This window comes from Tachyglossus aculeatus, chromosome 21, assembly GCF_015852505.1.
Source record: "Tachyglossus aculeatus isolate mTacAcu1 chromosome 21, mTacAcu1.pri, whole genome shotgun sequence".
In the NCBI taxonomy this organism is placed as follows: Eukaryota; Metazoa; Chordata; class Mammalia; order Monotremata; family Tachyglossidae; genus Tachyglossus; species Tachyglossus aculeatus.
The window spans coordinates 3,192,063-3,213,190 of NC_052086.1; the positions used below are offsets into that span (position 1 = coordinate 3,192,063).

A 21,128-nucleotide genomic window follows, 5' to 3' on the forward strand; every position below is an offset into this window, starting at 1 on the left:
TTTGGGATCTTGGGCAAGTCACCTCACTTCCTTCAGCTTCACTTTCCTCTGTCAGATGAGGATTCAATTCTCCCTCCCACTTAGACTGGCACTGGGACTGTGAGTCCCATGTGGGACGGGGACTGTGTCTGACCTGAACGTATTTGATCCACCCCAGTGCTTAGAAAAGTGCTCGGTACCTACTGACACGCCTAACCAATACCACAGTCGTTATTATTTGAAGGCGGGAAGGGCCGAGATTTCGACAAATTCATATTCTCCCGAACGGGGAAGAGTCTGTGTGCTAGTTGGCAAGTTGCAATTCCCCCCGGCCGAGCACAGAATTCTCCTTTTCCCACGGTCCCGGTGTTTCTCCTCATTCAGTCGGATATACTCAATCGGATGTATTGAGTGCTTACTGTGTGCAAGGCAGTATACTAGTCACTTGGGAGAGCACAGTATGGCAATATAACAATCTCCTCATCCATCTGCTTTGGATTCCCAGGGGAGCACGTGACGTCCAGGTTTAAAAACGAAGTGGAGCGGATGGGTTTCGATATGAACAATGCCTGGAGGATCTCCAACATCAACGAAAAATACAAGTAAGGCACCCGGCCCCCCCGCAGACCTTGGCTCAGTTATTCAATCAGTTATTCATTCACTCATTCAGTTCATTCATTCAATCATATTTATTGAGCGCTTACTGTGTGCAGAGCACTGTACTAAGCGCTTGGAAATAATATAATAATGGTGACATTTATTAAGCACTTACTATGTGCAAAGCACTGTTCTAAGCTCTGGGGAGGTTACAAGGTGATCAGGTTGTCCCACGGGGGGCTCACAGTCTTAATCCCCATTTTACAGATGAGGTAACTGAGGCCCAGAGAAGTGAAGTGACTTGCCCAAAGTCACACAGCTGACAATTGGCAGAGCCGGGATTTGAACCCATGACCTCCCTTTCCACAGCCCAGGCTCTTTGCATTGAGCCATGCTGCTTCTCTAAGTGCAATACAACAATCAAGAGTGACAATCCCTGCCTACAACAAGCTCATAGACTAGAGGTGGGGAGACAGACATCAGTACAAATGAACAGACATCGAAACAAATAAAGAAAATGACAGATCTATGCCTAAGTGCCGTGGGGCTGGGAAATGGGGAAAGAGGAAAGGGAGCAAATCAGGGCAACACATAAGGGAGTGGGAGGTGAGGAAAAGTGGGGCTTAGTTTGGGAAGGCCTCTTGGAGGAGATGGGCCTTCAGTAAGGCTCCGAAGGAGGGGAGAGTAGTTGTTTAGCAGATTTGAGGAGGAAGGGCGTTCCAGGCCAGAGGCCGGACGTGGGCCAAGGGTCAGCGGCGAGACAGATGAGATGGAGGCCCAGTAAGGAGGTTAACGGCACCAGAGGAGCAAAGTGTGTGGGCTGGGATGGAGAAGGAGAGAAGCGAGGTGAGGTCAGAGGGGGCAAGGTGATGGAGGGCTTTAAAGCCAATGGTGAGCTCCCATCCCCCGGGCTTCCTCCACCCCGCTTCCTCTCCACTGACCGTGTCTGCTCCTCCATCCCCACAGGCTGTGCAGCAGCTATCCCCAGGAGCTCATCGTGCCGGCCTGGATCACCGATAAGGAGTTGGAAAGTGTGGCCAGCTTCCGGTCCTGGAAACGCATCCCCGCCGTGGTCTTCCGGTAACCAGTCCTGTCCGGGAAGAGGGAGGCAGGTGGAGGGTGTCCAGGGGCTGTTGCTGTGCAGGCTGAAAGTGGAAAAGCGCCCACTGGGAGAGGGTGGGGAGGGGGAAACGGGCCCGGCCGGGAGAGGAGGCGAGACCACCAGAAACGCCTGCCCCTGACGGACTGTGGCTTTTGGTGGTGATGAAGGTGATGATTGTATTTCTTGCTGATGATGAGGAAGATGATCGTTCTGCTTGTTCAGCGCTTACTGAGCGCCAAGCACTGTACTCAGCCCTGGGGGTTCGTTCAAGATAGTCAGCCGGGACACGGTCCCTGGTCCACACGAGTCTCTCAAGCTAGGTGGGAGAGAAGTACTTCATCCTCATTTACAGAAGAGGAAACCGAGGGCCAGAGAAGTGAAGTGACTGGTTCCAGATCACACAGCAGCCAAGTGGCCAAGCTGGGATTAGAACTCAGGTCCTCTGACTCCCAAGCCCGGGCTCTTTCTCCCTTCTACCGTGAGCCTGAGTGGGACAGAGGGACCGTTTTTGACCTATCTTGTATCTACCCAAGAGCTTAGTACAGGGCCTGGTACTTGTTGAGCGCTTAGTAAATAGCACCATAATCATTACTGCCACCAGGTCGGGCTTTAGTTCTCCCCCGGGCCCATTTCCCAAGTCACCCACGCTGCTCACAGCTACAGACTGCTGCCACTGTCATGGCATTTTGATTTTATGTAGGTGCCCAGTCCACTGGGCACGGAGATTGAGGGGCTGTCATGGGCCAGGGCCGGGCTCCCGGCCTCGCTCATTCCAGCGCTCCGACAACACCTGGGAATTTCTGATCAGGGCTGAAGAGACCCAGCATGGCAGATTTCTGGCCTAAGAGTTCCTGCAGCCGGCCCCTTTCCCGCCTTCATCTCCACCAAAACCCGTGCCCTATTCTCTCCCCAAAGGCTCCAAGAGCAAAGTTGGCACCTCTGCTCTTTAATCTTTTTTTTCAGCTATGGTTGATTAGTTTAGCAAGAACTGGGAAGGGTCTTCCAATACTGCTATATTGTCCTTTCCCAAATGCTTGGGAACAGTGCTCTGCACGCAGTAAGCTCTCAGTAAATACCACTGACTGTTTGATTGATTTTTGCCCGCGGTGAGATTCATCTCTCTCTCTTTCTCTCTCTCTCAGCTTTCGCTCAGCTTGTGATTTGAGGGCTCTCTTTTTTCTCTCTCCTTTGCTTTCTTTCCTCCCTTTGCCACACTTAATGGTGAAATTTGCAACCTCTTACTCTGTGTCAAGCACCATACTAAGCACTGGGGGACAGGGACTGTGTCTGACCTAATTAGCTTGTACATACCCTAGTGCTTAGAACGGTGTTTGACAGATAGTAAGCACTTAACAAATACCAAACCAAAAAAGAAGAAAAAAATCAAGTGGGACACAGCACATGTCCCTCCTTGGGCTCGCAGTCTAACGAGGAGGGAGATCAGGAATTAAATTCTCATTTGATGAGGCCCAGGGAAGTGATGTGACTTACCTCAGGTCACACAGCAGACAAGTGATGGGGCCGGGATGAGAACCCAGGTCCTCTGCTTCCCAGCCCCGTGCGCTTTGCAGCAGACCACACCGCTTTCAACACATTGTAGGTGGGCAGTGGATCTACCAACTCTGGTATATTGTTCTGTTGTCCTCTCCCAAGCGGTTAGTACAGTGCTCTGTACACACGAAGTGCTCCCAATAAATACGATTGATTGATAGATTGATCCAGGCAGCGCCTAACAAGTACCTAAAAGATTATCATTATTACTGAGCACTTGACAACGGAATCAAGGCACTTGTTCCATATGCTCTGCCCAAGTCTCTTCCTCCCAAATCCCCCTCTCTTTCTTTGCCTCCCTTTCTACTCCTCGCCCTCTCTCCGCCTGGCCACCCCTCTGCCAGTTCACCGACCAAAACCCATAAGGCTCGGGGCCCGGCTCTTGCTGGGTGGGTGGATATTTTTATTTTCTGGATCCCTGAAGGATGCGTTTTCCCAAAGGGGCGAGGAGGGAACGCGGCAAGGAACAAGCGGCCTCCCCCCAACCCGAGAGAAGCAGGCACAGACTCCCGGTGGGAGGGCAGAAGCAGAGCGGGAACACGCCGTGGGTTTGTCCCGGCGCTCGCTCCTCAGGGAACAAGGAGAAATATCTCCAGATGGCCGATGGTTCCGATCTTATAACACCCGGGCTTCAGAGCCCACGACGCCTGCCTTGTTAGGCCCCCGGCGTGGCAGACGTGATTCCCGCCTTCCCTCGAGGATTCGGCTTTTTTGACCAGTGGTTTGAGTGAAAGGGAGCAGCGAGGCCTGTTTATTCAGTCAGTCATATTTATTGAGCGCTTACTGTGTGCAAAGCACTGCACCAAGCGCTTGGGAGACTACAGTATAACAATAAACAGACACATTCCCTGCCCACAGCGAGCTAGTAGAAAGAACCCGGGCCTGGGAGGAAGAGGATCAGGGTTTTTATCTCCAGCTATGCCAGGTGTAAAAATAATAATAGTAATAATAGTGATAGTAATGCTACTTGTTAAATGCTTACTGTGTGCCAAGCACTGTTCTAAGCTCTGGGGTAGATACAAGTTAATCACATTGGACAAAGTCCCTGTCCCATTCGGGGCTCACACTCTTAATCCCCCTTTGACAGATGAGGGAACTGAGGCCTAGAGAAGTGAAGTGACTTGCCCGTGGTCACCCAGCAGAAATGTGGCGGAGCCAGGATTAGAACCCAGGCCCAGGCTCTATACACCATGTCACATGCTCTGCTGGGTGACCTTGGGCAAGTCACATCACTTCTCTGGGCCTCAGCTTCCTCAAGTATAAAATGGGGATTCGATTTTCCCTCCCACTTACAGTGAGAGCCCCATGTGGGACCCGATGATCTTGTGTGTACCCCAGCACTTAGTACAGTGCTTAACACGTAGAAAGTGCTTAACAAATTCCCCAATCATTAATACTGTTCTCTACTGAGACTGTGAGAGCCCCATGTGGGACAGGGACTGTGTCCAACCCGATAAACTTGAATCTATCCCAGGCCTTAGATCAGTGCTTGACACATAGTAAGTGCTTAACAAATACCCTAATAAAGTAAATAAGGGTGAGCCAGAAATCCCACAGGTGGGCACTTTTTCTGGAAAAGTGGGGTAGGTTTGGAATCTGGGCATGGGCTGAGGATGAAAGAAGGTTTGCTTTACTAATCATGGTATTTGTTCAGCGCTTACTTTGTGCCAAGCACCGTATTCCGCGACTTGGCTAGACGGCCGTTGGATTGAGAATCAGGGTGCGTCCCCTCGGCACACACCTGTTTTGGGCCCGACACGATGTCCATATTAGCGCAAGCCAAAGAGGTCATGTGCGTGCCCCCCGCCCCACGTGGGTCCGTGTGGTCGCCCCACTTCTCAGACGTTGCCCCCCACAACTTTACCGTAACCTAGTCTGCCCGGGGCATGGCAACTTCTTGTGCTGTTGAACCTCACGGTATTTCATTCAGCCAAATAGAAGTGAGGGACGAGGCCAAAAAGGACTACCAGAACAGGTCCAAGCTAGTCGGAACGGGAAGTCTGAGAACCGAAGGAAGCATCCATTGGGCCGGGCGGGTGCTTAGTTCAGTGCCCGGCACACAGGAAGCGCTCAGTACATACTGGTGGTCGATATAAATGAAAGCACAGGCGTTGTAGAAGGAGAGTTCTGCTGGGGTGGGATCTTCGCAGCCACCATGGGCAACAAGCACAACCCCTCTAGATTGTAAGTCCGTTGTGGGCAGGGATCGTCTCTCTTCATTGCTGCATTGTTCTTTCCAAGAGCTTAGAACAGTGCTTTGCACATAGTAAGCGCTTAATAAATGCCATTATTATTATTATTATTATTATTATCTCCTGCTTAGGCTCTGTCAATCAATCAATCACTGTTATTCATTGAACGCTTACTATTTGCAGACAGCGACTCTCCCCCCTTCTCTCACTCCCTTTTGTATCACTCTGACTTGCTCCCTTTGTTCAGCCCCCTTCCCATATCACTTATGTCCATATCCGTAGTGTATTTATTTCTATTAATGTCTGTCTCCCCGCCTAGACCACAAGCTCATTGTGGGCAGGGAATGTGTCTATTATATTGTAATCTCCCAAGCGCTTGGTACAGTGCTCTGCAAACAGTGAGTGCCCAATAAATACGATTGACTATGTTCAGAGCACTGCACTAAGGGCTTGGGAGAGTCCAATCCAACAGAGTCAGCCGGCACTTTCCCTGCCCACAATAGGCATACAGTCTAGAAGGCGAGACAGACATTACTAGATATAAATAACTTAGACTATACAACTTAAAGATGCATACAGCGACCTGAGGGCCAGGCCAGCAGCATTCATTCATTCATTCAATTAAATCACATTTATTGAGCGCTGACTGTGTGCAGAGCACTGTATTAAGCACTTGGGAGAGGACAGTTTGCCAGCAGACACATTGCCGTCCCACAACAAGCTCACAGTCTAGAGGGAAAAAAGACATGAATAGAAATACATGACGGATATGGACATAAGGGCCTTGGGGCTTAGAGGGGTTGAATGAAGGGAACAAGTCAGGGTGACGCAGAAGGGAGAGGGAGAAGAGGAAAAGTAGGGCTTAGTCTGGGAAGGCCCCTGGAGGAGATGGGCCTTCCTTGGGATGGGTCCACGTGCACCACCTCCAGCCGACCCGTCTCTCCCCTCGCCCCAGGCATCAGAACAACGGGGCGGTCATAGCCCGCTGCGGCCAGCCAGAGGTCAGCTGGTGGGGCTGGAGGAACGCAGACGACGAGCACCTTGTTCAGTCGGTGGCCAGGGCCTGCGCCTCCGACTCCTGCTCGACCGGGGGCCGACTAGCCAACGGGAGCTGCCCCAGAGACCTCGCCAACGGAGACCTCTCGGACGCGGAGTTCGGTACGGGCCCGCTGCCGTCGTCGGACGGGGGAATAACCGACGCCCTTGGACGCGGGGGCCGGGCCCGGGAGGGAGCCGGCGGGGAGGGCGGCCCCTTGAATGATGGCGTCTCGCTCCCTTCCCCCAGATTCTTCTCTGTCGAACGCTTCAGGAGCTGGGGGCCTGGCCATCCAGCCCCAGAAGCTTTTAATCCTGGATGCCCGTTCCTATGCCGCTGCCGTGGCCAACAGAGCCAAAGGCGGAGGCTGTGAGTGCCCGGGTGAGTGGCGGCGGTGGGGTCCCTGGCCGGGCACCGCTCCCGCTGCCCAGTGACCGCGGGCGCTCATTAGCATCGGCCCATTTGTCCGGCGCTTCCCACGTGCCACGGTCTGGCCTGAAAGCTCTGGGGTAGATAGAAGACATGTGGGGCTCACAGTCAGAGTCAGAGGGAATCCCTGTTCTGCAGAGGGATGCACAGAAAAGGTAAGTGACCTGCCCAGGGTGACAAGGCAAGCAAACGGCAGAACCTAGATGAAGACCTTGGTCCACTGAGTCCCAGGCCCTGGGCTCTTTTTTTCGGAATGGCATTTATTAGACACTTAACTAGGCACTTTACCAAGCACTGGGGTAGACACAAGCTAATTTTTTTGTGATATTTGTTAAGCACTCACTCCGTGCCAGGTACTGTTCTAAGCACTGGGGTAGATGCAAGGTAATCAGGTTGGACACAGTCCGTGTCCCACATGGGGCTCACCGTCTTAATACCCATTGTACAGATGAGGTAATTGAGGCCCAGAGCAGTGAAGTGACTTGCCCAGGGTCACACAGCAGACTAGTGGCAGAGCCGGGACTAGAACCCAGGTCCTTTGGACTCTCAGGCCCGGGCTCTTTCAACGCTTCTCCAAAAAATTGCCTCAACCGTCCTCCATCCCAGGATCCTCCCCCGTTGCTAATCATGCTCCTCCCTTCAGAAGGCTAATTGGAGCGATAAAAGGACAAGAGGACTTTTCTCCCCCCAGCCCTTCTCTTAGCAGGGGCCAGCCATGTTTGGAGTCATTTGCCTTTAAATTCTTGTCAGCCTGTTTTGCTTCTGGGAGCGGGGAGAGGGGGTGACCGCCTTCTCCAGCCCCGCTTCCCAGAAAGTTGCCTACCCAGAAAGCTGCTTCCCCGTCAAACTTCCGTGGTGGAAAATGGAACAGTAAACAACCAGCCCCACCAAAGCACCTCTGTCCCGACCTATAACATCCCCTCTGTTCTCATCCTGGCTCCGGCCCCAGCCCAGCCCGCTGACTGTGCCCGTCCAGGGAGCAGGGATGCTGCATCGGGGGCCAGGCCAGGGGAGCCCGTTCCCTCTCAGGTCTGCTGACCGAGGGGTTGGAAAGCATGTCCCCCCCCACCACACCTCCCGAGGTGAGGCAAGAATCTAAAAATTCATTCATTTGATCAGTCGTATCCATTGAGCACTTACTGTTTGCAAAGCACTGTACTAAGCGCTTGGGAGAGTACAAGACAACAACCAGCAGTCACATTCCTGCCCACAATGAGCTCACAGTCTAGTGGGGGAGACAGACCTTAATATAAGTAAATATATAGATTAAATAAATAAATAAATTGCAGGTGTATACATATATGCTGTGAGGATGGGGGAGAGGATGAATGAAGAATTAAGTCAGGCACAGAAGGGAGTTGGGGAAGAGGACAGGAGGGCTTAGTCAGGGAAGGCTTCTTGGGGGAGAAGAAAGAAAGAAGAAAAGCGCTGTTCTTTCCAACTGGGAACTTTTAAATCTGAGAAGCATGACAGGGCCCCTCCAGACCCCCGAGACTTAACCCCAATACACCTAACCTCCCATTTCCACGAACGTAGCTTCTCTGGTCATTCGAACCCGGCATCCCCCCCCATCACCCAGAAATTCGAGCGTTCAGCCTCCTCCCGGGCCAGGGAGCCACACTCGGGGCCAAGCTACCCTGTTTGATTAGCCGCCTGCTGCCCTGTTTGCTGCTCTTCTAGTGGGCGGGCAGGCAGGCGAGAGAGTAGTTTGTTCTCCCAACAGGGCTGGGGAGATTTCCAGTGGGGGATGTTGATGTTGTCTTCATTGGGATTGTCTCCAGAGTATTACCCGAACTGCGAGGTGGTGTTCATGGGAATGGCCAACATCCACTCCATCCGGAAAAGCTTCCAATCCCTGCGGTTGCTGTGTTCCCAGATGCCCGATCCGGGAAAGTAAGACTCCGCTGGTTCGCGTTCATTGCCAGGCCCGGGCCGGGGGGTGTCGTGCCCCCTGGGAGGGGGCCCTGGAGGGGGAAGGGGCCTATTTGCCGGGCTTAGTCAGGGAAGGCCTCTTGGAGGAGATGTGCCTTCAGTACGCCTTCGAAGGGGAGGGGAGAGTCACTGTCTGTCGGATATGAGGAGGGAGCGTGTTCCAGGCCAGAGGCAGGACGAGGGCTCGGGGTCGGAGGGGAGATAGACAAAGACAAGACACGTGGATGGGCAGAAGGAGCGGTCGGGAGATGCCCGGGCTCTTCTATTGGGCGGCGGTCCTGAGGTGTTGGGGGGCTTTTCCCCAGGGGGCCCCCAGACAGCCATCGTGTTCTCGGTCCGCTTTCAGTTGGCTGTCGGCTCTGGAAAGCACCAAGTGGCTCCAGCACCTGTCGGTGCTCCTGAAGTCGGCGCTGCTGGTCGTGCACGCGGTGGACAGAGACAAGCGGCCGGTCCTGGTCCACTGCTCGGACGGCTGGGACCGCACCCCGCAGATCGTGGCCCTGGCCAAGCTGCTCCTGGACCCCTACTACCGGACCATCGAGGTGCATCCCCCGAGGAGGCCGGCTGCGGTGCCCCTGAGTTGATGATGATGATAACTGCGGTATTTGTTAAGGGCTTACTATGTGCCAGGCACTTTACTAAGCGCTGGAGTGGATACAAGCCAATTGGGTTGGACAACAGGTCCCATCCCACGTGGGGCTCACAGTCTCAATCCCCATTTTACAGATGACGTAAAGGAGGCACAGGGAGGTGAAGTGATTTGCCCAAGGTCACACAGCAGACAGGTGATTGAGCTGAGAATAGAACCCATGACCTTGTGTCTCCCGGGCCCGTTCTTTATCCGCCAGGCCAAGCTCCTTCTCCAATCGTGGGGAGAGCCAGTATCTTAGAAAGGCAGTGTGGCCTAATGGATAAAGCCCGGGTCTGGAAGCCATAGGATCTGGCTTCCACTCCCTACTCCATCATTTGCCTGCTCTGGGACTTCGGACAAGTCACTTCACTTCTCTGGGTCTCGGTTTCTTCACCTGCAACGTGGGGATTCGATCCCTGTTCTCTCTGCTATTTAGACTGTGAATCCCTTGTGGGACAGGACCTGTATCCAGCCTGATTAGCTTGTATCTACCCAGCACTCAGAAAAGTGCTTGACACATAGGAGCTCACAAATACTGAAAAAAAACCCCAAACAGATCAAAAAACCAGCATTGACAGTCAAAATGGCCTACAAATTAGCCGGTGAACAGTTTGGTCTTCGCTACATGTTCTTCTTTATCCTAGGTCAATCAAGCATTCAATCGATAATAATAATAATAATGGGATTTATTAAGCGCTTATTATGTGCAAAGTACTGTTCTAAGCGCTGGGGAGGTTACAAGGTGATCAGATTGTCCCACGGGGGCACTCACAGTCAATGCCCATTTTACAGATGAGGTAACTGTGGCACAGAGAAGTTAAGTGACTTTCCCAAAGTCACACAGCTGACAATTGGTGGAGCCGGGTTTTGAACCCACGACCTCTGACTCCAAAGCCCGTGCTCTTTCCCCTGAGCCACGCTGCTTCTCTAATCGATGGTATTGAATGAGCATTTACTACATGCAGAGCACTGTACTAAGCACTTGGGAGATCACAGCACAAAAGAATTATCAGACAGGTTCACTGCCCATGATCAGCTTACCTTGAGGTGTGAGAGAGAGAGAGAAGATGGGGTGCTCTGTCAGAAGGGGGGGCCATATGAATTTGGAAAATCCATGTATCCATTGGAAAATTTGGAAAATCCACGTGTCCAGTTGTCTTGAGTATGAAAGAGCACATCCAAGTATCCAAGAAGCCTGCTTATAAGCAGAAAGGCATGGAGGATTCCAGAGCTCAGAGGCTTCCAGAGGGCAACACCGGGAAAATCCTAGGTCCTCAGGAAAACATCAGGGAAGCACCGTGGCGTGACGTAGCACCCTCTGTATCCCCCCCAGGGTTTCCAAGTGCTGGTGGAGATGGAGTGGCTGGACTTCGGCCACAAGTTCGCCGATCGTTGCGGCCACGGGGAGAACTCGGATGACCTGAATGAGCGCTGCCCGGTGTTCCTGCAGTGGCTGGACTGTGTCCACCAGCTCCAGCGGCAGTTCCCTTGCTCCTTCGAGTTCAACGAAGCGTTCCTCGTGAGTTCCGGCTCACGGTCCTACCCCCTCCCCGACCAATCCTCCGGGGTCAGGGAGCGGGGATGGTGTGGTGCCACTTGCCTCTTCTAAAGCGGGCCGTGCGGAAGTCCTGCCCCTTCTCTCTCCTGTCTCCGGACGTCAGGTGGACGCCCCTGGGGCCGGCGCTGACCCCTGGGCCTTCAATAAGAAGGAGGGGAGAGTAATTACCCACCGGAAGCCCATCGGGCTCTGCTGGCCTAGTCCAGTTGGTTTTCTACTGGGACATGGTGGAGCCAGCCGCTGCCGCCTTCTCCCCTGGAGCCCCAGGCCTCCCGTTGTGTCCACCCCGGGGTCTGACTCTGGCCTTCTCGGGCATCCCCACAGGTGAAGTTGGTTCAGCACACCTATTCCTGCCTCTTTGGGACATTCCTGGGCAACAACGCCAAGGAGCGAGGGGAGAAGCACACTCAGGAGCGAACCTGCTCCGTCTGGTCTCTGCTGCGGGCGGCCAACAAAGCCTTCAAAAACCTGCTCTACTCCTCCCAGTCAGAAACCGTACGTACCGCTCGGGCCTGGCCTCGGCGGGGGTCTGGCCCTGGGGATGTCTGGTCTCAGAGGGGTGCGAGACACACCAGGTCGGGCGGAGGGCAGGGCTCCTGGCCAGGGGCTGCCTCTCCCTTCCTCAGAGCCCAGTTCCAGCCAGCATGGTCCATTTCCAGCGGGGTGGCTTCAAAGTTTGTGCTGTGGAGACAAGAAGTGAAATATCAGTCGCCTTGTCAGAGGACTTCAACATATGTCCAAGCCCTACTCTCCCCAATCACCTGGGCTGGGCTTCTGCACCCTGTTCCCTCTGCGAGCTCCCCCCTGCCCCTCATTTTCCATCCCGCTCTGAGCCCTCTCTGGCAGCGGTCTACCAAACTCCTGGCTGCGGTTGGGTAGTCCCCACAGGCCTGCAAAGGGAGTGGGTGGGCCCGGGCCCCAGGAGGTCCTTCCCTCCTCAGACCTTAAGGAAGGTCGGCTAGGCCCCGGTGTTCATAATGTTGCCAGCACCAGGCTACCTTGGGTTTTGATGTGGAACCCAAGAGGTTTCTTTAGCTGGAGTAGGGAGCGGGAGAGGGAAGGAGGGAGTGTGTGTTTTTTGGGAGAAGGGGGTGGTCCTTGTCATTCAGCTCACCCCAGTGCCAAAGGGCTTAAATTGGCCACGGCAGCATTCAGCAGTTTCCGTTCGGCTGCGAAAATGTCTAGAAAAGCTTGACAGAATTTCCGGTTTATCCCTAATTTCCAAAAAACTGATCTGGGGTAAAGAGCATCCCTGTTCTCTGGTCCAGATCCCTCTTCCATAATGATGGCTTCCCCTAAATCCTGAAAAACCCTGCCTGTCCTTCCCACTTTTGTCGAGGTAGAGCCAGGCCCTCCCGGAGGGCCCCTGAGAATAGCGGCAGGGGCGGGGAGAGTCTCCTTGGGAGCGGCCCCAACTGTCTAAAGCCTCTCTGTCACCGTGTGCAGGTGCTGTACCCCGTGTGCCACGTGCGCAATCTGATGGTCTGGAGCGCGGTGTACCTGCCCTGCTCCTCCCCGTCCACCCCCGCGGAGGACACGGGGGCTCCCTACCCCGGCCCAGGCTCCGGTTCCGACGAGCAGCCTCTGAGCAGCAGGTGGGTCCTTCCGCTCCCAGATCTACGGCCAGGAAGGCCAGCAGCCCCCGAGTCCACCGGCGGACCCTGGCCGACGGGAATGTGGGGAAGGAGAGGAGTTGTGTGACTTTCCCAAGCAGGGACTGGGAAGGAAGGGCCTTTCGCAGCCTTTGGAGAGCTCTTGCTACTGGGGAAGCTTAATGGCAGACAGCGAATGGGAAATTGTATCCTGGTCCTCCCTTGGCTGCCCACCAGTTTGCTTCTGGTCCTGGTGACTCCAGGCACCCATTTCTGTACTCAGTGGGCCCTTCCAAAAAGTCACCCACCTTTTGGCGAACCCCGTTTTGAGCACTGTACTAAGCGCTTGGGAGAGTCCTAGAAAGTTTTCAAACACAATCCAGACCCTTGGGGGCTGACCATCTGGCGTTAGAGGAAGAGGCAGGCACTAAAACCCATTATGGGTTGGGGAAAGTATGAGAGGGTAGGTACAGTGAGCGAAGGTTGAAAATAATAATACTAGTAATTGTAGTATTTGTTAGTACTCACTGTGTGCCAGGCACTATACTAAGCGCTGGGGTAAGATGCACATTGGGTTGGACACAGTCCCTGTCCCACGAGGGACTCACAGTCTCGATCCCCATTTTACAGATGAGGTAACTGAGGCACAGAGAAATAAAGTGACTTGCCCTAGGTCACACAGCAGACGAGTGGCAGAGCCGGTATTAGAACCCATAACCTTCTGTCTCCCAGGCTCATGCGCTATCCACTACTCCATGCTGGGCCCAGAATTGAGCCTCAAAGGGCATCCAGAGTTAGTTAGGGGATAAGAGGCAGAGGACGAGCCGGCGGAGGAGAGTGAGGAGGAGCAGCCAGGCAAGGTAGGAGGAGAACCAGGAGAGGACAGGTGTCAGACAAACTAAAGTTACAGTTGTCGATTCCGGGAGAAGGGGGCGGTCCACCGGGGCGCGGGCAGCTGAGGAGTCGAAGAGGATTAGGACGGAGTAGGGGCCGTTGGATTTGGCGAGGTGGAGGTCGTTGGTGACCTTGGAGAGGGCAGGCTCAGGGAAGTGAGTGAAGTGGGTAGGAGAACCAGGTTGTCAGGGGGTCAAGGAGGAAGTTCGAGGAAAGGAAGCGGAGAAGCAGGGATGTCTATAATCCATTCGAGGAGTTAAGGCAGGAGTGGGGGGTGACGCGGCGGTGGCTGGATGGTGCGATCAAAAAATATTTTGGGGAATCCCCGCACCGATGTCCCCCAATATCCCAGTCCTCCCCCACAGCATGGGATGTCAGCAAGCCCTCTAGGGCATGTTGACTAGCTGGATGAAATTCCAAATGAGCAACGGGCCAGCGGTGCCACTGTGGAGGCGTTTGCTAGAGCGGCCTGTGGCCCCGCGGCCCCCACAGTGGAGTTAAAGCGGACTTCATTCATTCATTCAGTCGCATTTATTGAGCCCTTACCTTGTGCAAAGCATTGTACTAAGTGCTTCCCAGCCAGCAGAGACTCCTGCAAGAGACAGGAGGGGACCAGAGTGGGCCCAGGCCGCCGCCACCCTGCCACATTACAACACCGGGCCCCGGCTGCCCGCCGGCTCCCCGGGGTGACCACGGGAGGCAGATCCTGGGTGGGCGAGCGCCCGTCGGGGGCTGACACAGGCCCTCCCTCTCCGTCCCCCGCAGGCTCCCAAAGACACGGTCATTTGACAACCTGACAACGGCCTGTGACAGCCACCCAGCCCCAGCCGCCCGCCGCAGCAGCGACCCGAGCCTGAATGAGAAGTGGCAGGAGCACCGTCGGTCCCTGGAACTGAGTGGGCTGGCCCCTGCGGGGGAGGATCCCTGGGCCGGTGATGGCCCCGGCCGACCAGGCCGGGCGCCGCCCGGGGCCGAGCTGTCCGTGGCCGCCGGCGTGGCCGAAGGGCAGATGGAGAACATCCTGCAGGAGGCCACCAAGGAGGATGGCGGGCCCGAGGGGGTAGGCCCACGGGAGGAGGCCTGCCCGGTGGTGGGCCGGGATGACCAGTGGGACGCCCCCCAAGGCAAGCAGACAGGCTTGGCCGGGGAAGCCTTGGCCGCCGCGGAAGCTCCACCCAGCCTCCAGCCCCCATGGGATGCCTTTGCCCTCCAAGAGCAATGGGCCCAGTCTGCCGCCCCGGGCAGTGGGACTGAGGTGGTCCCTTGGGAGGTGGGTCCGCCGGCCACCCCCCCAGAACATCCCACCCTCGGCGAGTCTGGCCCCGGTAGAAGGCCGCCAGATCCTGAGCCACATCTGGGCAGCCCCCTGCCACTCACTGCAGGACCCCTGAGCACGGCTGGCCCTGCCGAAGAGCCGCCTGAGTGTGAGGCCGGGCTCGAACGGGGCCCCGGGGGGCCTCCCCCAACGCCTCTTCCCAGGCCCCACCTGCCGGAGAGCCAGGACGAGGGACTCGCCCACCAGCCCAAGAAGGAGAGCCTGGCCGGCAGGCCCAGACCAGGGGCCAGAGGGCACAGGACTCCCGGCGGCGGCGGCGGCCCTGCCCACGGGCCCCACAGCCCAGTGCCTTCCCGCTGTGCCTCAGCCGACCGGAACCAAGAGACCGTCTGCAACGGGGAGCCGGCGCCCGAGAACAAGGTCCCAGAAAAGGCCACCATGGATCCGGAGGACAAGGCCCTGGAGAAGCCCACAGGGCCCAGGGCCACTCCAGCCCCCAACAGGCACTGCCTGAATGGAGCCAGCGTGAGGCTCCAGGGGGTCTCTGGCTCCGGGCCCACCCAGGTCCCCCGGCAGAACTCGCAGGCCAAGCGGGCCCCCGGGGGGCCCTGGCGGCCGCCCGCCACCGGCAGCCCAGACCAGCCGAGCCGCAGCCACCTGGACGACGACGGGACGCCAGTCTACGCCGACGTCATCCAGCAGCGCCTGCGCCAGATGGAGTCTGGCCACCAGCACGAGGTGGACGCCCTGAGGAGGCAGGTGCAGGAGCTGCGGAGCCGGCTGGAGAGCCGCTGCCTCAACGGCCACTTCGCCGACGCCGTGGTGAGCGGCCGCTGCCCGTGCCCGCCGGGGAGGGTCGGGAGGCCCTGGGGAATGCCCCGCCTCCGCACCGGGCAAGTGTGGCCGGGCCCGTCCCCGGCACAGACCCCCTTTTGGAGAGGGTGTGCTCTCGCCCCGTGGGGAGGCGGCGATGACTGCAGCACCCAGCTGTCTCCGCTCTTTGGCCTTGGCATCCCTTCACCCCCTTCCCTTGCCCCCTTAACCCAGGCCCTCCCTCTCCGGGTGCCCCTAGAGCTCCTCATTCTGAAACCTCCCATCCCTGGCAGCCCCGAAACCCTCACAGAGAGGCCTCCGAGCCCCCCAGCCACCCTCCGCCTTCCCTGAGCGCCCCCTTATTTGCGCCTTCCGTTCAGCTGCGCGTATTTGCCAACAGACTCCAATCCCTGACTTGGAGAGCAATCTGGATCGGAACTGCTTATCTCACTGCAGCCCTGAGATTTTCTCTGAAGCCAGCTGGGAGCAGGTGGATAAACAGGACACAGAGGTACAGACTCACTCTTGGGGATGCTTGAAACGTTCATCTCCGTCCCTCCTCCTGGGAGGGTCGCCCCCACTCCCTCTATCACCCCATGCCCCGCGACTCTGGCAGCATCCTCCACCCATGGGCACCGGGCCCGGTCCAGGGTCTGTGACCCTGGGGCCTGGGCGGGAAGGCAAACCAGAGGAGCCGCTGTTGTGTATGAACAGTCCTCCGCTGCCCCTGAGTCTGGACAGTGGGCCTCCACCCCCTTCCACTGCCGTCCCCCAATCAGATCCCAGGCCCCAGTTCCTCGGACCCGACCCAAGCCAACCTGGCCAACCTGAGAGGGTGTGTGTCTGTGTGTGTGTGTGTGTCTGTGTGTGTGTCTGTGTTTCAGGTGACCCGCTGGCTCCCGGACCACCTGGCCGCCCACTGCTACGGCTGCGACGGGGCCTTCTGGCTGGCCAGCAGGAAGCATCACTGCAGGTAACGCCGGCCGGCCGGGCCAGCCAGCCAGGGAGGGAGCGGGCCAGGTCCCACCGGGCCCAGCTGCTCACGAGAGGACAAGCGAGAGTTTCCCCAAACACCCCTGGCCCCTTTGCTGGCACTACCTAGTCTTGGCCTTGGTTCGCTCTGGCCTGTGGTCCCCTGGGCCCAGCCCCATCTGTCTTACCTGCCGTCTGTGGAGTCCTCCCCGAGTCCTTGCGGGTCGGTTGGGAAGGAGCAGTTGGACCCTGGAACTCAGCTCCAGGCTTTTGGCTGGGGGCTGGGGGAAGACAAGCTGGGTGTTAGAGTATGGGAGAGGGCAGCTGAGTCCAAGCTGGGAACCCAGGGTCCGAGGCCGCCCCACCTCCTCCTTCCTGCTCTCTACCCCTTCATCTCTCCCTTCCTTCTGCTTTTCCTCCTCCCCTACCTCCATTCAGCGATCGACTCATCCACTGGCTCATTTCCTTCATCTCCACTTGAGCTGCTTGACCTTTTCAGTGGCCGGGGCAGAGCTGGGTGGGGAGCTCATGAAACTGCCCATGCGAGTTTGGATAGAAGCAAGCTGAGCCGGGCAATTTCTTTCTCCACAAGCCACCTGCCCTGCCCCTGGCTAGCGCTCTGGGGCCGCCCCTTCCCCCTCCTGCACGCTCAGCCTGCCCAAGGGGCCGGGGGCCGTGGCACCGCTCCGTCTCCGGAGCCCGCCGTTCAGACCCCCTAGGGGTTTGGTGCGGGCAGGGGCGTTCTCTCAGACCGCACCCCAGCCGATGCCACACTTTTCCTGGCCCCTCGGCAGCTTGGCCCGCCCCGGCACAGACGCCCCGCTAGCCTCACCAGATCGGTTGGCTCGGCCTCCTGCAACAGGGAAGGAGCACACATGTCCACTCAGAGTCACCTGGGTCACACTGTCTCTCCTCACGGGGAGCCCCCTGGGCTGGCTCTTCCCCTCCCCCAGCCCAGCTCATGGACACTCCTGGTTCAACCCAGGGCCAGAAGGGGCAGGGGGTGCAGAGGTTTTCCTCCAGGCAGTGGTAATCAGCTGGGGTGTGACGCCGTGCCCGGGATCTTAGAGCCCACCTTTAGGGCCGGGGATCACCTGGTCAACCTGCAGCCCCACAGGCAGGGAACCCCACAGCCCCAACTCTGTCCCAAGTCCCGCTGCGTGCCCCCCCACCTGCCCCCCGACCCTCCAATCCCTGAGGCTCTTCTCCTCCCTCCTCGCAGGGGCTCCGACGGCGTGGAGGAGCCGGGGTGAGCATTCCCAACAGCCCCTGCCTGGGTCCGCCTGCTCTCCGCTAACTCCGCCTTGCCCCCTGCCCCGACTAACTCTGCCCGCCCCCCACCCCCTCCCTTCACCTTTCACCAAATGGGGTTGGGGGGGTGCGCGGGTTTGGCCTAGTCTGCCGTCTGTTGGAATGCGGGGGGCGAATGGGTCCATAGAGGCAGGCACCTGCCCTCATCATCAACCAATCGTGCACGGGAGGGGCACTGACCAGCCGAAAGCACCACCCCATAGTTGGAGGCCAGAGCATTTTCTGCTCCTTCCCATGGGTCCCGGGGAGGAGGGGGTGGCCTCTCTCCCGGACCGGGGGGCTGCCCTCACAGGGACCGGAGGATCGGTCAACCCTGCTGGAGAAGCAGCCGGGGTTTGGCTAGGCCCCGGGGTGGGTAGAGATGGAAAGGCGTTGGAAAAGAGGGGAGATCTGAGGGGAGTCTCCGCGCAGTGCCAAGTGGCTCAGAATAGGCGAGACCGCTTGAAGTGGCTCGCCCCAACGGCCCCGACCGGGGCAGGAAGGGGAAATGCCTGCCTCCTCTGCCCACTTTCGTCGCTTTTGGGCTGTCCCTTCCCTCTACTTTTCAATCCATGGTACTTATTGAGCACTTACTATGTGTGCTCACTGTAATAGTAACAATAGTATATGGTAAGTGCTACCTAGCCTCGAGCTCTGTTCTAACTGCTGGACCAAGTGCCTGTCCCCTCACCCGATCGATTCACCACCTCACCCATGTGCCATCAGGGCTGTTGGTGCCCGGTACTGTTGGACTGGGTGAGTGGAGGGTGAGCGGGGGGTTTCGGCAGGTGGGGTCTGACAGAGGAAGGGCACGAGCTTATGGCTTTTCTCAGGGTGTCGGCGGTGCGAGCCAGACATCCCGACTGTGGCTACCAAGCCGGAGGTTTGGGCCCGAGTCGGGCCTTGGGCGGGAGGGATCCCCGGGGAGCCAGTGGCTTTTTTTTTCCCCCTTTAATGGTATTTGTCAAGTACTTAACTATGTTTCAGGCACTGTTCTAAGTGCTGAGGTAGATAGAAGTTCATCAGGCTGGGAATAGTCCCTGTCCCACAATGGGGCTCACAGCCTAAGTAGGAGGGAGAACAGGGATGGAATCCCCATTTTACAGTTGAGGGAAACGGAGGCACAGAGGTGTGAAGTGAATTGCCCAAGGTCACACAGCAGGAGGAGCTGGACTGAGAACCCAGGCCTGGGCATGTGCCACGGGCACATTTAGGGGGCCACCAGACCCTGGATTGCTCACAGAATATCTGACATCTGCATGCCCGGTTGGTGTGGCTGACACCCGCTCTGTAGGCATGTGTGTGTGTGTGGGTGTTTGCGTGTGGCCTCGTCACGGGGCAGCTTCTTGACCACGCTGAACGAGGGCCACCCCCGGCTGCTCCCTTCGTGGCTTCGCATGACTACTTCCGGGCCACGGTGCTCCCTCAGGAGCCGGCCCGAGACCCCGACTTTGAGGCAGCCCACCCTCGGGCTGGGGAGACCCTCCTCCTGGTACACTGTTGGGACGTGGCCACCAAGGGGGTGATCCTGGACCCCCAACTGCAGGCCGAGGTGCCGGAAACTCCCCACTCTGGGCATCGCCCCCAAATCCACCGGGACCTCCAACTGTCTAAGGGAGCCGAGCACGGGGCCGTCTATGGTTGCGAGCGGTGACCCCTCCCGCCCCTCTTGCCCTTGAGCCGGGGGGGCGGTGGGGTGCCTAGGCACTTACCTCGATTTCCTCCTCAGAGGCCAATGACTTTCTCCTGGCTTCTCTCCCCCGTCTGCGGCCCTTAGGAACTGTGGGAACGTGTTCTGTGCCACCTGCTGCAACCAGAAGCTTCCAGTGCCCAGCCAGCAGCTCTTCGAGCCGAGTCGCGTCTGCAAGGCCTGCTATAGTCACCTGCAGCCCCCGGGCACCAGCCTGGACATCGAACTGGACAAGCCCATCGCTGCCACGTCCAACTGATGGGTCCCCGCCCGCCGGGGGGTGCCGGGGTTGCGGGGGGGCAAGGTGGACCCCTCCTCCCGCGCACTTTGGATGGGAGCTTTGGGGGCGTCTGCTCAGAGGGACAGAGCTGTAACACACACACACATACACACACACACAGCACTGGATTGTGGGCTTTCTTGGACTGTCCTCCTTCCCCGTGGGTCCTCTGCCCCCAATTTATTTGGGTTTGCTGAAGAGGGCAGGGCATGGGGGGGTGTTGCAGAGGGCAAGGGGGGGGCGGGCTGGGCTGCCATCAGACTTGGCCGCAGCGGAGGTGAGGGGAGAGGGGCGTTGGCCGTGAAGACAGTGTGCAGTGTAGACCCGAGGGCCAGGGTTGCTTCGGCTTTGCCTCAGTGGGGCTGGGGGGGGCCCGACAGGGCTTGGGGTGGCCCGCGGGGAACCTTACCTGCCAGGAGAGTCCGGGAAAGTGGCTTCCTTGAAAGAGCTGTTGTTCGCCTCCTCCGTTTTTATGGTGGACACTATCCACCCTGGGGAATCTTTCCCCCCCCCTTCCCCCCACCATCCCATGGTGTACCCTGGTGAACTCCCCTGGTTTCCACAGTCACCCACGGGGAGCCCCCACCCACCCCGCCCCTCACAGGCCTACTTTTGCACGGCCCACCGGTGATCACCGCGGCCAGAGCCCAAGTCCCGGGACCCTGTTGCCTAAGCAACGTATGTGGCTCGTTGAGGAAGTGAAAGGAAGGGAGTTAGGGAGGTGTTGGTCGGCTGTCTGGGAGAAAGCCTGCCCTTTTCCCCGTGGACCCCCAGATTCTCAGAACACAATGTGAGGGGAAGGGACAGTGTCAAGCAAGCGTTGATGCTTGCCTCGTCCCCGGGTAGGTCTGAAGTGTCCAGAGCATAAGGCCCCACTTGCACGTCACCAGGACGCTGGATGGTTTGGGGTGTCCAGAGTCTGGACCCCCAAATCACCAGGACATTGGATGGGTGGGGGGCAGTCCAGAATGCAGGACCCAGACCCCCACATTACCAGAACATTGGATGATTGGGGGGCAGAGGGAGGAAAGAACACAGAGCCTGGACCGCCACGTCACCAGGGAGTTGGAAGGGTTAGGGGGCCCTGAGCCCCCACAATACTGGGCAGCGCAGACTCATTGCGGCAGCCCATGTAGGTGTCACACCTGCAGCCAGACCACCCCCCCGGGCCAGTCGGACTTAGCGTTGGAGGTTCCGGCTTCAGTTTCTCCCCACAAAACAGACTCTAAGCTTAGTTTAGCCTTGGGACAAACAACCCCTCATAGGGAAGGTTCCACTTCCTGAGCTCTCCCGCCTGTGTGTTTGGGTGCTCAG

The 21,128-nt window shown here is 57.6% G+C and overlaps 1 protein-coding gene across 2 annotated transcripts in view; it reads left to right on the forward strand.

Moving 5' to 3' along the window:
* The window catches only part of MTMR3 (myotubularin related protein 3), a 105,302-nt gene extending 85,267 nt beyond the window's left edge, over nucleotides 1-20,035 (forward strand). The window contains exons 9-22 of one of the 2 annotated variants that reach the window (XM_038763588.1): nucleotides 485-581; nucleotides 1,543-1,656; nucleotides 6,377-6,579; nucleotides 6,707-6,838; nucleotides 8,668-8,779; nucleotides 9,165-9,360; nucleotides 10,783-10,968; nucleotides 11,332-11,502; nucleotides 12,454-12,602; nucleotides 14,259-15,591; nucleotides 15,983-16,093; nucleotides 16,467-16,555; nucleotides 17,777-17,803; nucleotides 19,622-20,035. In XM_038763588.1, coding sequence (XP_038619516.1) covers nucleotides 485-581; nucleotides 1,543-1,656; nucleotides 6,377-6,579; nucleotides 6,707-6,838; nucleotides 8,668-8,779; nucleotides 9,165-9,360; nucleotides 10,783-10,968; nucleotides 11,332-11,502; nucleotides 12,454-12,602; nucleotides 14,259-15,591; nucleotides 15,983-16,093; nucleotides 16,467-16,555; nucleotides 17,777-17,803; nucleotides 19,622-19,793 — 3,092 coding nt within the window. In that variant the 3' untranslated portion in view covers nucleotides 19,794-20,035. The remainder of the gene's footprint in view (nucleotides 1-484; nucleotides 582-1,542; nucleotides 1,657-6,376; nucleotides 6,580-6,706; nucleotides 6,839-8,667; nucleotides 8,780-9,164; nucleotides 9,361-10,782; nucleotides 10,969-11,331; nucleotides 11,503-12,453; nucleotides 12,603-14,258; nucleotides 15,592-15,982; nucleotides 16,094-16,466; nucleotides 16,556-17,776; nucleotides 17,804-19,621) is intronic. The other variant, XM_038763589.1, reaches the window with a different exon arrangement.
* The last annotated feature ends 1,093 nt before the right edge of the window (nucleotides 20,036-21,128 follow it).